This window comes from Cyprinodon variegatus, unplaced genomic scaffold (assembly GCF_000732505.1).
Source record: "Cyprinodon variegatus isolate N-32 unplaced genomic scaffold, C_variegatus-1.0 Scaffold390, whole genome shotgun sequence".
In the NCBI taxonomy this organism is placed as follows: Eukaryota; Metazoa; Chordata; class Actinopteri; order Cyprinodontiformes; family Cyprinodontidae; genus Cyprinodon; species Cyprinodon variegatus.
In genome coordinates this window covers 104,482-117,588 of record NW_015150843.1, presented here as the reverse complement: position 1 = coordinate 117,588, position 13,107 = coordinate 104,482, and the positions used below count along the sequence as shown (strand labels likewise).

General features: G+C 35.1%; 1 protein-coding gene across 1 annotated transcript; it reads left to right on the top strand.

Annotated features, from left to right (window-relative positions):
- On the top strand, nt 1-12,218 carry LOC107092682 (sodium/glucose cotransporter 1-like). Its single transcript, XM_015387285.1, has 15 exons — nt 1-157; nt 480-551; nt 2,560-2,664; nt 2,833-2,892; nt 2,974-3,078; nt 3,161-3,266; nt 3,681-3,761; nt 3,875-4,083; nt 5,908-6,043; nt 6,153-6,260; nt 6,344-6,494; nt 6,578-6,746; nt 8,904-9,119; nt 10,045-10,150; nt 10,315-12,218. Exons 1-15 carry the CDS (start codon nt 29-31, stop codon nt 10,527-10,529), a joined length of 1,968 nt encoding a protein of 655 aa, XP_015242771.1. The 5' UTR covers nt 1-28; the 3' UTR covers nt 10,530-12,218.
- Nucleotides 12,219-13,107: the final 889 nt, after the last annotated feature.

The following is a 13,107-nucleotide window of genomic DNA, read 5'->3' as shown; positions in this document are numbered from 1 at the left end:
CCTGTCGTACACTCCAACTCTGAGCATAATGGCTTGGGATTATTTCAGATCGCCCAGCTACTTAAGAAAAGTAAATGGCACTGTGGCTCTCAACAATGCAGCAGACATCTCTGTTATTGTTATTTACTTTTTGGTTGTCCTGGCTACGGGTGTTGTGGTAAGTTCTGCAAACTTTCTACCTGTTTAAAGCCTGCAATTCTTTTTTAATTCACCACCATGAATTGTAAACTGTTCAAATAATCTGAACAAAGAGCAAAAGCCATGCTATTTTTATTGTTGTTTTGACTGGTTCAGGCATCTGTTTAGGGAATTTGTTTAAAACATTTGCATTAAACACATTGTACTATACCTGGGATTTCTGCAGATGAATATACAGTAACAAAAAACGGCCACTAACATAGAGTTGAAATGCCATAGGACTTAGTAATGTTTTGTTGACTTTTATTTATTTGCTAAAATGTATCCTTGTATTGTTGCAGGCTATGGTCCGCACCAATCGATCCACTGTGGGTGGCTTCTTCCTTGCAGGGAGGAGTATGGTGTGGTGGCCGGTGGGTATCTTACTAAAAAATTAGGGAAAAAAATTAGTTCTGCAATGATTCTGATGTATTTTTTAACAACTTGAAATGAAAGGTTGGTTATATACAAGTCAGAGAAAATAATTTATTGCATAGTTTTGTTCCTTAAAATTATTGCTATTTCTTTATGAAAATTAAGTAAGTTCTTTTATATACATTTGAACTGATGGTGTAAGAGTCAGCTAAAATTAGATTATTCCGATTCCCTGGACATATTGATCATCAGAAACTTAAAACATTCTTCAAAACGCTGACATTTTTGTGTCCTTAGCATTGAGGTGTGTCTTGACAAATTTTTAAGAAAAAAACATTTACATTGATCTTAAGTAAGATACTGTTGTAGACAGTCAATCTGGGAATAGTTTCTAAATAATGTGTGGGCCACAGCTGTTGCAGAGATGTACATTGTTAAAGCCAAAACCTGCAGTGCTAATTGAACTTGTCAACAAACAAGAGCAAATTTTACTCCATAGGCCCAAGCATGGTAAATGCTAACTAAGGCCTCCGAAAGAACAGATTTACAAAGTGACAGGATGAGTAAACAACTTAGTCTTCAGAAAAAATGTAAAGAGGATCAAATGTTTCCTTACAGAAACATTTAGAAAAGATAGAAAAAAATATATTTTACTGGGAAGGTGACATGACTAAACATTGTTGTAAATGACGTGATTCCCTAGTCTTATCTTATACCGAGTAACTTATTAACACCACACTGATTCCCCACGTATAAGCAATCATCAGGTGTATTTTGTTTATTTTTTATTATAATACAATCAACAAATTTAATGTATGCTGTGATTCAATTAAATATATTAAAGATGTTTTACACATATTTGTCAGTTTCCTTTAATGTCTTAGAGCTAATAGAAGACCGACATTTTGTTGTTTAAAAAAGGTAGATTATTATCATGAGATCAATAAAAATTTTTTTTTTTCAACAATAACTAAAGTTATGGGCAAAAAATATTCTACCCAATCTTGGGGAAGCCAGCTGCATTGACAGTTGTCCAGTGCACAGCACCAACAACATGCTCAAGGCATTGCCAAACAACAAAGGGGTATTGCTAAAATTTTTCCAAAATCTGATATCTGCATGCATTTGTTTGTGCATCAAAACATATAAAGGAACATTTCCATGAAGGAAAAAGAGAGGCAGAAAAAAAATGTACAAGCAACAGTAGCAATAACAGCCTGGGAAGACTGACAAGCAAAGCATATTCAGTACGGCAGTTACTGTTAGTGGTGCAAGAGCTTCCATATGCAGTGCTGAACAGAGCATATTAACAACTTTGCATTCCTTATGTTCCCACACATAACGTTTTGCCATTAAACTGAGAGAAAAAGAGACCGAACTGTTGATCAGGTGCCTAGACCCCTAAAGAAACCAAAGTAAATTCTGGACCTTTCACTTGTAAATCCAGGGTCTGGAGGAAGGCACCCCGAGTTGACAGTGGAAATTCCGGGTGCCTTGTCATTTCCCATGTTGCTCCATTGTTTTATCAAACCAAAAATCTGTTTCATCAGGACATTTTAGAGCAAAACATGCAGGCTTATCCTGATTTTAACTACATGGAGATGCTGATTTCATTTTCAAGCCATACTGTCTGCCTGGCAATACTTCCAATGGTACCAGAAGCTGGTTTAATTACGATCATTTATTATGATGTTTATACATTTGATTTACCAACAATCTTGGCTGGCTCAAACCCCTCAGGTTATCTATGAGGTTCATTCAAGCTTAGGAGCAATTTTAAAGCAACATGGGATTTCTTAGTAACATCTAATCAGTTCCACCAGCTTTTTTTTTTTGCATGCCAGGCTACATTGGTGTACTACTTCATGCAAAAGAGGCCTAAACCAAACATTGTTTGAATATACTAACCTATAAATAAAATGTTGTGCTTTTCAGCTGAGCAAATGATCTGGCGTTTGTTACCTGCTGTGGCATAACTTTGGAAATGAAAGAATTTTTTTTTTACAGATTGGAGCTTCCCTCTTTGCAAGCAACATAGGCAGCGGCCACTTTGTAGGGATTGCTGGTACTGCTGCAGCTGCTGGAATAGCCATTGGTGGATTTGAATGGAATGTAAGTACCATTTTTTTTTGTCCGTTTCACAAAAATGGAAGATATCGACTCGTGACTATACAGCCCCACTTTTGGTTTTATGAAAACTGCAAAGAAAAAGCGTAATAAGTTTTGTACTAAATATTTCCTGGATGAATTCCATCTTTTTGCCATTGTTTTGTGTTCCAGGCTCTTATTGTTGTCGTCATTCTAGGATGGCTCTTCGTACCAATCTACATCAAAGCTGGGGTAAATAACACTCAAATTGAAAATTAAGAATTTTAAAGTTTTTGTGTTTGAAAAAGGAAAAGTATATTTAAATCGTCTTAGGTTGTCACCATGCCCGAGTACCTGAGGAAGAGGTTTGGAGGACAGCGAATTCGCATCTACCTCTCTGTGCTCTCCCTCTTTTTATATGTCTTTACAAAGATCTCTGTAAGTTTGTTGCATATAACTTTTACCTTTCAGCAATGGATGCAATGAATCAAAATCAAACAGCCTTTCTATTTCCTCTCAGGCCGACATGTTCTCTGGTGCCATTTTCATCAGGGAAGCTCTTGGTCTGAATATCTATGTCGCAGTCATCGCGCTACTGGCAATTACAGCTTTATACACCGTAACAGGTCAGTCCTCAGGAGGAGATTCACTACTCTTTCAGAGATTATTTTCCTCATTAGCAGCCTAAAAAAAAGCGTTCTCTATGTAAATGACGCATGTGCAATGATAAGGTCTTCCAAGGCCACACGTAGAGCAGAGATCAAGAAACACACATAAAGAGAAAACCCCTCCTCTTTTAGCTGTTTATCTGTGGAGTGTTTGTGGTTAATTGCCCGTGGACAGTGATAAGCTTTAAACTGCCCTCACTTACTGCTTTGTAATAATGCACTCACACTAAAAACAAAACATTTATCAAATAAGAGATAAAATAGCGGTCACATGAAAACAAGAAATCCTTATTCTCTGTAGTATAGACATATTAATCTTTATGATTTTAAGTAAAACGCTTTAAAGATGGCTAACATCATGTTTTATTTCAGGTGGACTGGCTGCAGTGATATACACAGACACCTTGCAGACCTTCATTATGGTGATTGGATCCTTCATTCTCATGGGATTTGGTAATAATCATTTATCTTTATTTCTCAGTTTATTTTGCATCCTCTCTTTGTTCTAAGCCCCACAAAAAAAAAAGAGTAGAATGAGCCTCAGTCTAACCTTCATCTGTCCTCAGCTTTCAATAAGGTCGGAGGCTATGAAAGTTTCCAGAATAGCTACATGGAGTCAATTCCCTCAGTCACCAATAACATCAGTACAGAGTGCTACCTACCTCGGCAAGACTCCTTCCACATTTTCAGGAATGCAATAACCGGAGACTTGCCATGGCCTGGCTTGGTGTTTGGACTAACAATTCAGGCCACCTGGTACTGGTGCACAGATCAAGTAAGTAAAAATATAATCACCACCTTTGACTGTGCGGATACCTTACTTCCACTGACTCAGGAACATGTTTTACTACATACCAGAAACAATCAAAGGCCATAAAGTCATTCGGTTGACTTTTTACATAACCGTGCGCGCATTTATGCTCTTTTTATCTCGCCTGTTTTGGACAGATTCACTGAGGCGGTCTAAGGTTGCCAGCTGATAGTGAAGAGCCATGTCATATAAAAGTCCTTTGGAGTAAAACCTGATCCATGAGCTGAATTGCAATTACTTCACAAATATTTTGCTAACCTCTAGCAATTTCTTGAGCCTATAGTTGCCTGGACACAAACTCTTCAGTTCACAAACACTGGTATCCTGTTTTTATCGTGTTTTTACCTTGATCCAATTGTAAATGTTAAACAAACTAAATGCGATTTATACCCTTTGTCAAAATGGTTTGAGTGCTTCTTGTGCAATCTATTTAAAAGCAATCACATACTTCAGTCAAAACCACTGCGTCTACATATGCACTTTTTTGTTGGGCTGGCTTGTGTTAATAACAACAATAGTCATGTCTTAGTGAGTGGATGTCTGTTATTTAAGGGTGGGAATTTTGCTGAATCTTATGATTAGGTTTTGTTTTAAAATATGGCATTTATTATTCTTTGGCTCAATTCAAATTATTTATCCTTAAAGCACCATTTGCCTGAAGTACATTTTTAATGTTTATTCATCAACAGGCATATTCACTACAGTTGATTTTGATTTATTCAAATGTTTTGTTATTTTGTTGGGTAATAAGCTTTAAATAAACTGATTACGTTCATTTAAAATAATTAACAACATATTAACAATATATTTTTAACAAGATTTTTCTTCCTTTTAAAACCCCTAGAGGATGCATCCCCAAAGACGGTCCTCGAGGTTTCCCTGCTCCAGCACAGCTGATTTACATTGATAACTGAATAACAGGCTTTTGCTGAACTGCAATCATCAGAATCAGCTGTGCTGAAGCAGAGAAATCTTTAAAACCTGCAGGACTGCGGCCCTCAAGGACCGACTTTGGGGATGCCTGCCCTAGAGGATGCAAAATCAACACATGCATGGTAAACACATGCAATGAGTAATGCAGAGGTAAAAGTTGCAAATACAAAAATTAGATTTACACTCAAAACAAATATAAAAGATAAATGTTGCAAAAGAAAAAGCCAAGTGCAAACATAGTGCAAACACAAAACCCATAGCAAACATATAAATGATGCTGACACACAAATAAAACCCCCCCCACAAAAATCATGCAAATAGCAAAAAACTATAAAAGCCAAGAAAAGCTGAAAAACTAGCTTTGCACAATGAAAGTGATTCAGACCACTAGGGGAAGATTTTTCTTTCCTCCCTTGAAATATAGTCTGGGTGGAAATACCATTAGGTTTTTCTAGTGGATTTGGTCCATAAACATCAATGCATAGCAGTACATAGATCTGTGTGATATGGTGATGTCTGCAGCTCGTTTTGCTGTTTGCAACATTTCCATTCACATGTGTTTTTTGCGTCAGCTCCATTTATGTTTTTTTGTTTGCAGCATGTTTGAACTTGATTAACTTGATGTAACTGGAAAATTTCTCTTTCTTACATTATTTCTTTGCATGGGTTTTGCTTACTTCATTTTAGTTTTTGCAAGCCTAATTTTTGTTTTTGCAGTACTTTTAATACTTTACTTTTACTGTGCAATGATTTATTTGTATCACATTAGCATTACCCTAGCATTAATGCTTCTAGATGGCTTTTTAGAGACACTAAATACCTATGCTTACCTTCAATGCTCAATCTTTTTTATAGGTGATTGTTCAGCGTTGCCTCTCAGCTAAGAATCTCTCTCACGTCAAAGGAGGTTGCATTTTGTGTGGCTACCTGAAGCTGTTGCCCATGTTTCTCATGGTTTTTCCCGGAATGATAAGCAGGATCTTATACACTGGTGCGTGTTTCAAGTCTTTTGTCTTGTGAGGACTGGCATAAAATACATGTAAAGCTTAAAGTACTCATTTGACACTGCTATTTTCTTTTATACTTTTAACAAAATCCAGATGTGGTGGCATGTGTGGTACCAGAAATATGTGAACAAGAATGTGAAGCTAAAGTGGGATGCAGCAACATTGCCTATCCCAAACTGGTGGTGGAGCTTATGCCAAATGGTGAGTGCATTGACAGTATTGTCTTATTTAAATCAAAACTTTATCTTCTTCAACCCTTTTCTTTATTTTTATCTGCCTTTTAGGTCTGAGGGGTTTGATGCTATCGGTGATGTTAGCCTCTCTAATGAGCTCCCTCACCTCAATATTTAACAGTGCTAGTACTCTGTTCACCATGGACATCTACACTAAGATCCGCCCCCGTGCCAAAGAAAAGGAACTGATGATTGCTGGCAGGTAACATAGGTTTAGCTTTGGTTAACATAACTGTTTGGATTCCCTAACTTTTACCTAATACTTTGTTTATGTTAACTTTGCAGGGTGTTTATCCTGATCCTAATTGGTATAAGCATCGCCTGGATTCCTGTTGTACAGGCAGCCCAGAGTGGTCAGCTCTTTGACTACATCCAGTCAATCACCAGCTATCTCACTCCACCTGTGGCAGCCGTCTTCATGCTTGCCATATTTTACAAAAGAGTTAACGAACCAGTAAGATTCCTTTTAGTTTTTCTTATTAAGAAAAAAAAAAGTTCTTAACTTTAGCAACTGTTGTGCTACAGAAGTTGGGGTTTGGCTATGATTAGCTATTACTGTAATAAGCTTTGATTAACAAAACTGATAATTTGGTGCATCCTCTGATTACCCAGAATTGATGGCCAACCTACTTTAAGCTGTTTTACTTATTTATTGATAAATAACTGCCTGGAGAGGTTTGGTATTGTGTAAGAATAGATAATTTGCGTAATTTGAACACATGTACTCTTAAATAGCCAATGTTGCCAGTATAAAAAGAAACAAGTTCTCTCAAAAATGCCACAATTTATTCAGAAACAAAATACTTAAATTTCCTCTTCAAACACTTTAGTCAATAACCTACTCCACAAGGCTCTTGGCATACTTCTACAATGAGTGGGGATTGCAACTAAATTATGGAAATAGTAAACAAAACCATAAAACTGAAAACAATAACCAATAAAACAAGGCATCGATGTTACAGTTTGCTGAAATATGGGTATTTAAGACCACGGTTTCTTGCCGGATTTTGTATTTAGGTGAAACTGGCTTTAAGTAAATCAATAAATACAAATAATCGGTGCACATAGCAGAGGGGAAAATAAAACATAACTCAAATAAATGGAAGGTTAGCAAAAGTAATCTGCTAAAAAAAAAAAAATTAAGCCATTACAGGAATTAATCGACTGTTAGGACCATACTACTCTTCACAAGGGGCTGCTACAGCTACCATGAAAATTAAATCAGCCAAAGATATCAGCAATGTCAAGTGACATTAACCTCCTAAGACCCAGAACAATTGTTTGTGTCCATTATAGGGCATATTTTGTTCACCTTATTCTTCTTTTACTATTAGGGATTAACTTATCAAGCCTTATTGTCCCCTTAGAGGACATCCAGCCTTTCCAGTGATATCTTATGTTATAGGTTAACGTGCTGGAAACCCCTTTTTTTTCCTTGATCAAAATGGCAGACTGACCTATAGGCACATTTTTTGAAAAAAAGGAGTTGTTTGTCCAATAATTTACATTTTTTGCCATTTTTTCCAGGATAACTATATATATTCTAGTTGATTAAACCCTCAACGACACTAATTTGACTTCTTAAAAGAAGTTTAATGATTTCAGTTTTGATAAAAAAAGCCCTTTTATATGTCTACTTTAGCGGACACTAGGTCAGTATTTGTGGTTTTAGTGACTGCACATTGCTTTAGGAGACCGAAGTTAAGCAGTAAAACCAAGATTCTTTGACATACTCTTCTGGCCAGGAACTAATTCTCTGATTTACTAATTTCAAATATTATAAAATACCATCTAACAGCAACAGTAATGCTACATCAGAATAATTTGCCTCTGTCACGCAGGTGTTCTGTGCTTGGCCATCAATTTATTTCATATGATGACTTACAGGGTTAATGACATCTAACAGGCTGATTCAGCTCAAAATTATGTAAGATTTTAAAATAACCTTTTTCAGACAGTTTTAGAAGTGAAACAGAAGTATTAATCAGAAAGTGAAAATAGACAAACCAACATTTCAATACAACAGAATACATTTCCAAAGCAGAGGAATTCAGTTAAAACTCATTAAAGTTAGCTGTTGTGCAATAAAATCAACTTTTAAAATCATTTCAAATTACATAAATAATAAATGCATTCTGAAAAATTCAAAAGCAGCTTCTGGGGGCACTGATAGGAATTATTTATATACAGTAAGTGAAAGAAACAGTAAAAGGAGTTAATGTAACAACGTCTGAAAGCACTCATCATCGCTATTATAAGTATGATGACAATTTACTTAAATGTTTTGCTAAATTGGCCATTTTTGGAAACCAAACATACTTTGTGGATACTGTCTTCCAAAAAACACAACTGTTTTTAGTCATGAACAAAAATGGTTTTAGGTACTGTTAGAATAACCAAAGAATACTGCTGCATTGATTGCATTAAATGAGCAATTTCATCTTTTTATGTTGTGGATTCTTCATCAAGCCTAGTTTATAGCTTTAGCATCATTCTCAAATGAAATTATTGAATACATTTAAAAGAAAAACTTCCAAAGGTAGCTTTTTATTGCAGTTGAGTATCTCCACCTTAATTTCTTTATTTCTTTCTCCTTTCCTTTTTTCACCAGGGTGCCTTTTTTGGACTCATGATCGGACTCGTAATAGGACTATCGAGGATGATTGCAGAGTTTGCCTTCGGGACAGGGAGCTGTGTTACTCCAAGCAATTGTCCCTATATCATCTGTGGAATACACTACCTCTACTTCGGGATGATCCTGTTTCTTATTTCCTGCATCCTCATAGTCGGAATCTCCCTAGTCACTAAGCCCATTGATGACAAGCATGTACGTAAAAGCTATGAGATATGGCAAGCTTAATCTTCAACTTTCGAATTTAGAAATCATTAACAGAAAAATTCTCAACTGCATACTTCGATCAGTATACTGTAAATGGAGCATGAGCTTCCTGGAAAAAATTAAGATAGGTTTTGGCTTTCCTCTGGATCACCTTAAACTTATGGGTATTGTCACACGCGCTCTGGAAAGTGTAAAAAGCTTGATGACATAAAATTTCAGCAGTTTTTTTTTTCTTCTTTTTTTATTGCAATTAAATTTTTGCACATTTCAAAACTGTGCTTTTTCTGGGCAAGTGGCTTAGACCATGGATTTCAAATCCGACAGAAAGTGTTTTAAAAACCTTCATTTGACGCAAAATAAGTTGTTACCAAGAAGCATGCTTGGGATAATTACTGGCCCTAATTTTTTATTTTTATTTTTTTTTTTTGCCTTATGCCTTTCATATTTTCTCTAGACAAAAATTGAGATGTAATACTTTGTAATAGATGCTGTGTAACAGCATATGCTACATGTAGAAATGGTTTCATTTTATTTTTTAAGCCTGCTTGGCTTTGAGTTAGTTTTCCAATTTTCTTTGAAGAAAAACACCCAGTTAGTGTCTTATTACCTCCAAGTTAATGTAATGTTTTTATGATGTTTATTTTCTGAAATTCTTTTTGTGTGTAAAGTTTTACCATCGACATGACAGGCCAAAAACAGTTAAACATTCAAACCTTTAAGAAGCCTAAAAGGGTGAAATCTGAAAGCGCATGAATACTTTTTTATGGGTCTGCTGTATGCTAAATATGTTATAGTACTGGAATCTGTTATTATTTAAAAAATGCAAAGATATTCAGTTTATGCAAAACCAATCAAATACATGATTTTGGTTGTTGTAATAATATGTAATTAATATTTTGTGTGATTTTACCAGCTGTATAGATTGTGCTGGAGTCTGAGGAACCGTACAGAAGAAAGAGAGGATATTGACAAAGACGAGGATTGGGCCGATGATCAAGACAGTGATTCAGATAGTGAAGGTATCCAAAACACACACAGACTTTACCTTTGATATAATGATTTTAATTGTACATTTATATTTGTAGAGAAAGTATTTTAAGATGTTTCCCATGTATTTTTTGTTTTATGTTGCTTTTAAAAAAAAAACATTTTACAATTTTTGTTTTTGTTGCCTGTTCTACAGGATCAGAGAAGAAACCTGGCTTCTGCAAGAAAGCACTCATGTGCTTCTGTGGCCTGGAGGACAAAAAAGCACCAAAACTGACTCCAGAAGAGGAAGCAGAGCTGAAGAGACAGCTCACAGATACATCAGAGAAACCTCTCTGGAAGAACATTGTCAATGCAAACGCCATCATTCTCCTCTGTGTGGCCGTGTTCTTTCACGGATACTTCGGTTAGACAAACCCCATCGACATTAAGCAAACCTGGATGCTGTACTTTCTATTTAAGTCAAAGGGTTTTACGAGGATTTAAATTAGGACCAAACCAGTAGCACTTACATGACATATGGTAACGTATCAGTCTTCATGTATTGTGTAATCTGATCACACTCAGAATACAGTGTATTTTTCTTATTTTTTATTTTTGGTATTTGTCACCTGCAGTAAAGCAATAACAGATTACATCTAAATACTCAAATGTTTATCTTGACTTCTACATATCATACGTGTAGATATTCCTTGATGAACTGGAGATATTCATCTTTGTGTGCTTCTTGTTTTTTTTTTGTAAAAGAGGAAAGTAGCGCTGTGGTTCAGGACAGCCTATATGTGTAGGTTTAGTTTGGCTTCTTTTTACCCGAACGGAGCACAGAAAATACAAGTAAAGATTTTCTTTAAAGTTAAGATTGTTATTGTGATAATGCACAAGTGCATTTGGTAGTGGCTCATTCTAACTACAAAGCCTAATCTCTTATAACTGAAAACATAAAAAAATTTTTTTCTTCTCAAGTTTACATACAATTTTGTATTTATTGTCAGATGCTGCATTAAGTCATCATGAAAAAATGAACAACATGACAAAAATGTATATCTGGGGGGAAGCTTGTAATATTTAACCAGTGAAGGACAAAAAAATATGGTTGTTAATTGCCTCAGGATGTATGCTTGTGCTACCTCATTAATCGAATTCAACTGGGTGTTTTCATTATGTGTGCTCAAAGTCCATGAGTGCTGCCACTTTTTAAATCCACATTCCTAACTCTGTGTTTTTTCAGGTGTTAATGAGTAAAAACATCTCATGGAAAGAGGGTTTGGAATTTCTACAAGCGCTCAGACTCTCTCTATGCTTCCACTTAGTGGATTAAAATCCTTCATAAGTTCAAATTAAAAGTAGATTTTATCTTACTGTTTTGAACCCTAAATATCTGGCTAAATATGTTAACACTGAGGATAATAATGTTTATGATTTTTAATTGCTTAAACTGAACATTTCTATGTCTCTCTGAATACGACACATAACACCCTCTTCATTTTATAACTAACTCTCTGGTCAATGTACAATAGTACCAACATGATGCTGTTATGTCATTACTGCCTTTGCAGTGCTCACGTTCTTCCAACTAATTTCTTCAGCCCACGCCTTTTTCTCCAACAGCTGCAAACGACTTTATAGCCGATATGTTTATCAGGCAGGTAGTGATAGTGCTGATTGTCTCTTTCCTAAGAATAAGGAAATCATAGGTCAGTAATGGGACTTGTTTGTCAGATAGGACATTTTGTCATAAATGAAATGATGATTATCAGCTCAACTGAATGCATCTAATGCATAAGCAGACACATAAGTTTTGAATCACTCCAACATGAATTTGACTGCTCTGCTGTCTACAGCTGAACAAATTGCTAAACATTTTAGTAAAGCTATAACAGAGTAAATCTTTCCCGCACAAGACAGATGGTAAATACATTTTTAAGCAAAAGGTAATATAACAGCCTCTCTCTAAAATAGATGGTCCATGTTTTTGTTGTTCTTTTTCAAACAGTAATAAGAATAGGCTGTCCCAGAGATCATAGTAAATCCTCACTGAAGCAGGAGTTTATCATTTTGAAATAGAAGTGCTACATATGCATTATCTGAAATTTAAATATATATGGCCATTTCAAAATTATTTTTAACCTAGAATATCATTACTTACACATTTTATGTTTTTTTTTTTTTTTTTTTTTTTTTTTGGTAATGTAGTTCTAAAGGGTATGATGAATAAATCACAAAGATCTGTCAAAAATACTGGTGGAATCTATTGCCTATTTATTTATAAATTGAAAGTAAATGCAAAAGATGATCATTTAATATTTATCAAGCTGATTCATCTAAAGGGAGCAGATTGGACTTTACCAAAATGCAGGTTAAAAAAAAATATAAAGGTTCCTGTAGCCTTTTCTTGTGTTATAGTGCATTTCCAAGGCTTGATCTACATTTTAAATATTATAATAACAAGGCTATAGCCATAGGCAAGGGTGCCATTATATGGCATATGAAAGAAATTAGAAGAATAAGATAAAAATTATTGTTTTTTTCAGGTATAGGTTTGTAACAACATACAGAAAATACACAAGTGATAAAAAAAAATTAAGAGGATCTAGAATTTCAGAAAAAGAAATGCTAGAACTTATATTCCAAAGAGATAAAATAAAATAATAATGGAAATTCTTATTTACTGGCCTTATTTTAAAGTTTTGTTTGATTATTTTCATTTAAAGAAATGTTTAAAAATAGCCCTAAAAAAAGATAGGGTTGTTGTTTTGTTTATTTATTATTACAATTATATATATATATATATATATATATATTAGGGGTGTGCATTGGCACTGCCCTCATGATTCAATTCGATTACGATTCACCAGGTAACGATTCGATTCAATTCGATTCTACGATGCATTGCGATGCATTGTGATGCATCAAAATCCCATTGACTTCGTAAAATCCGAAATGTGCCCAGATATCCGCTTTCCAAGCTTTTGGTGCGTTTTTAAGTAGG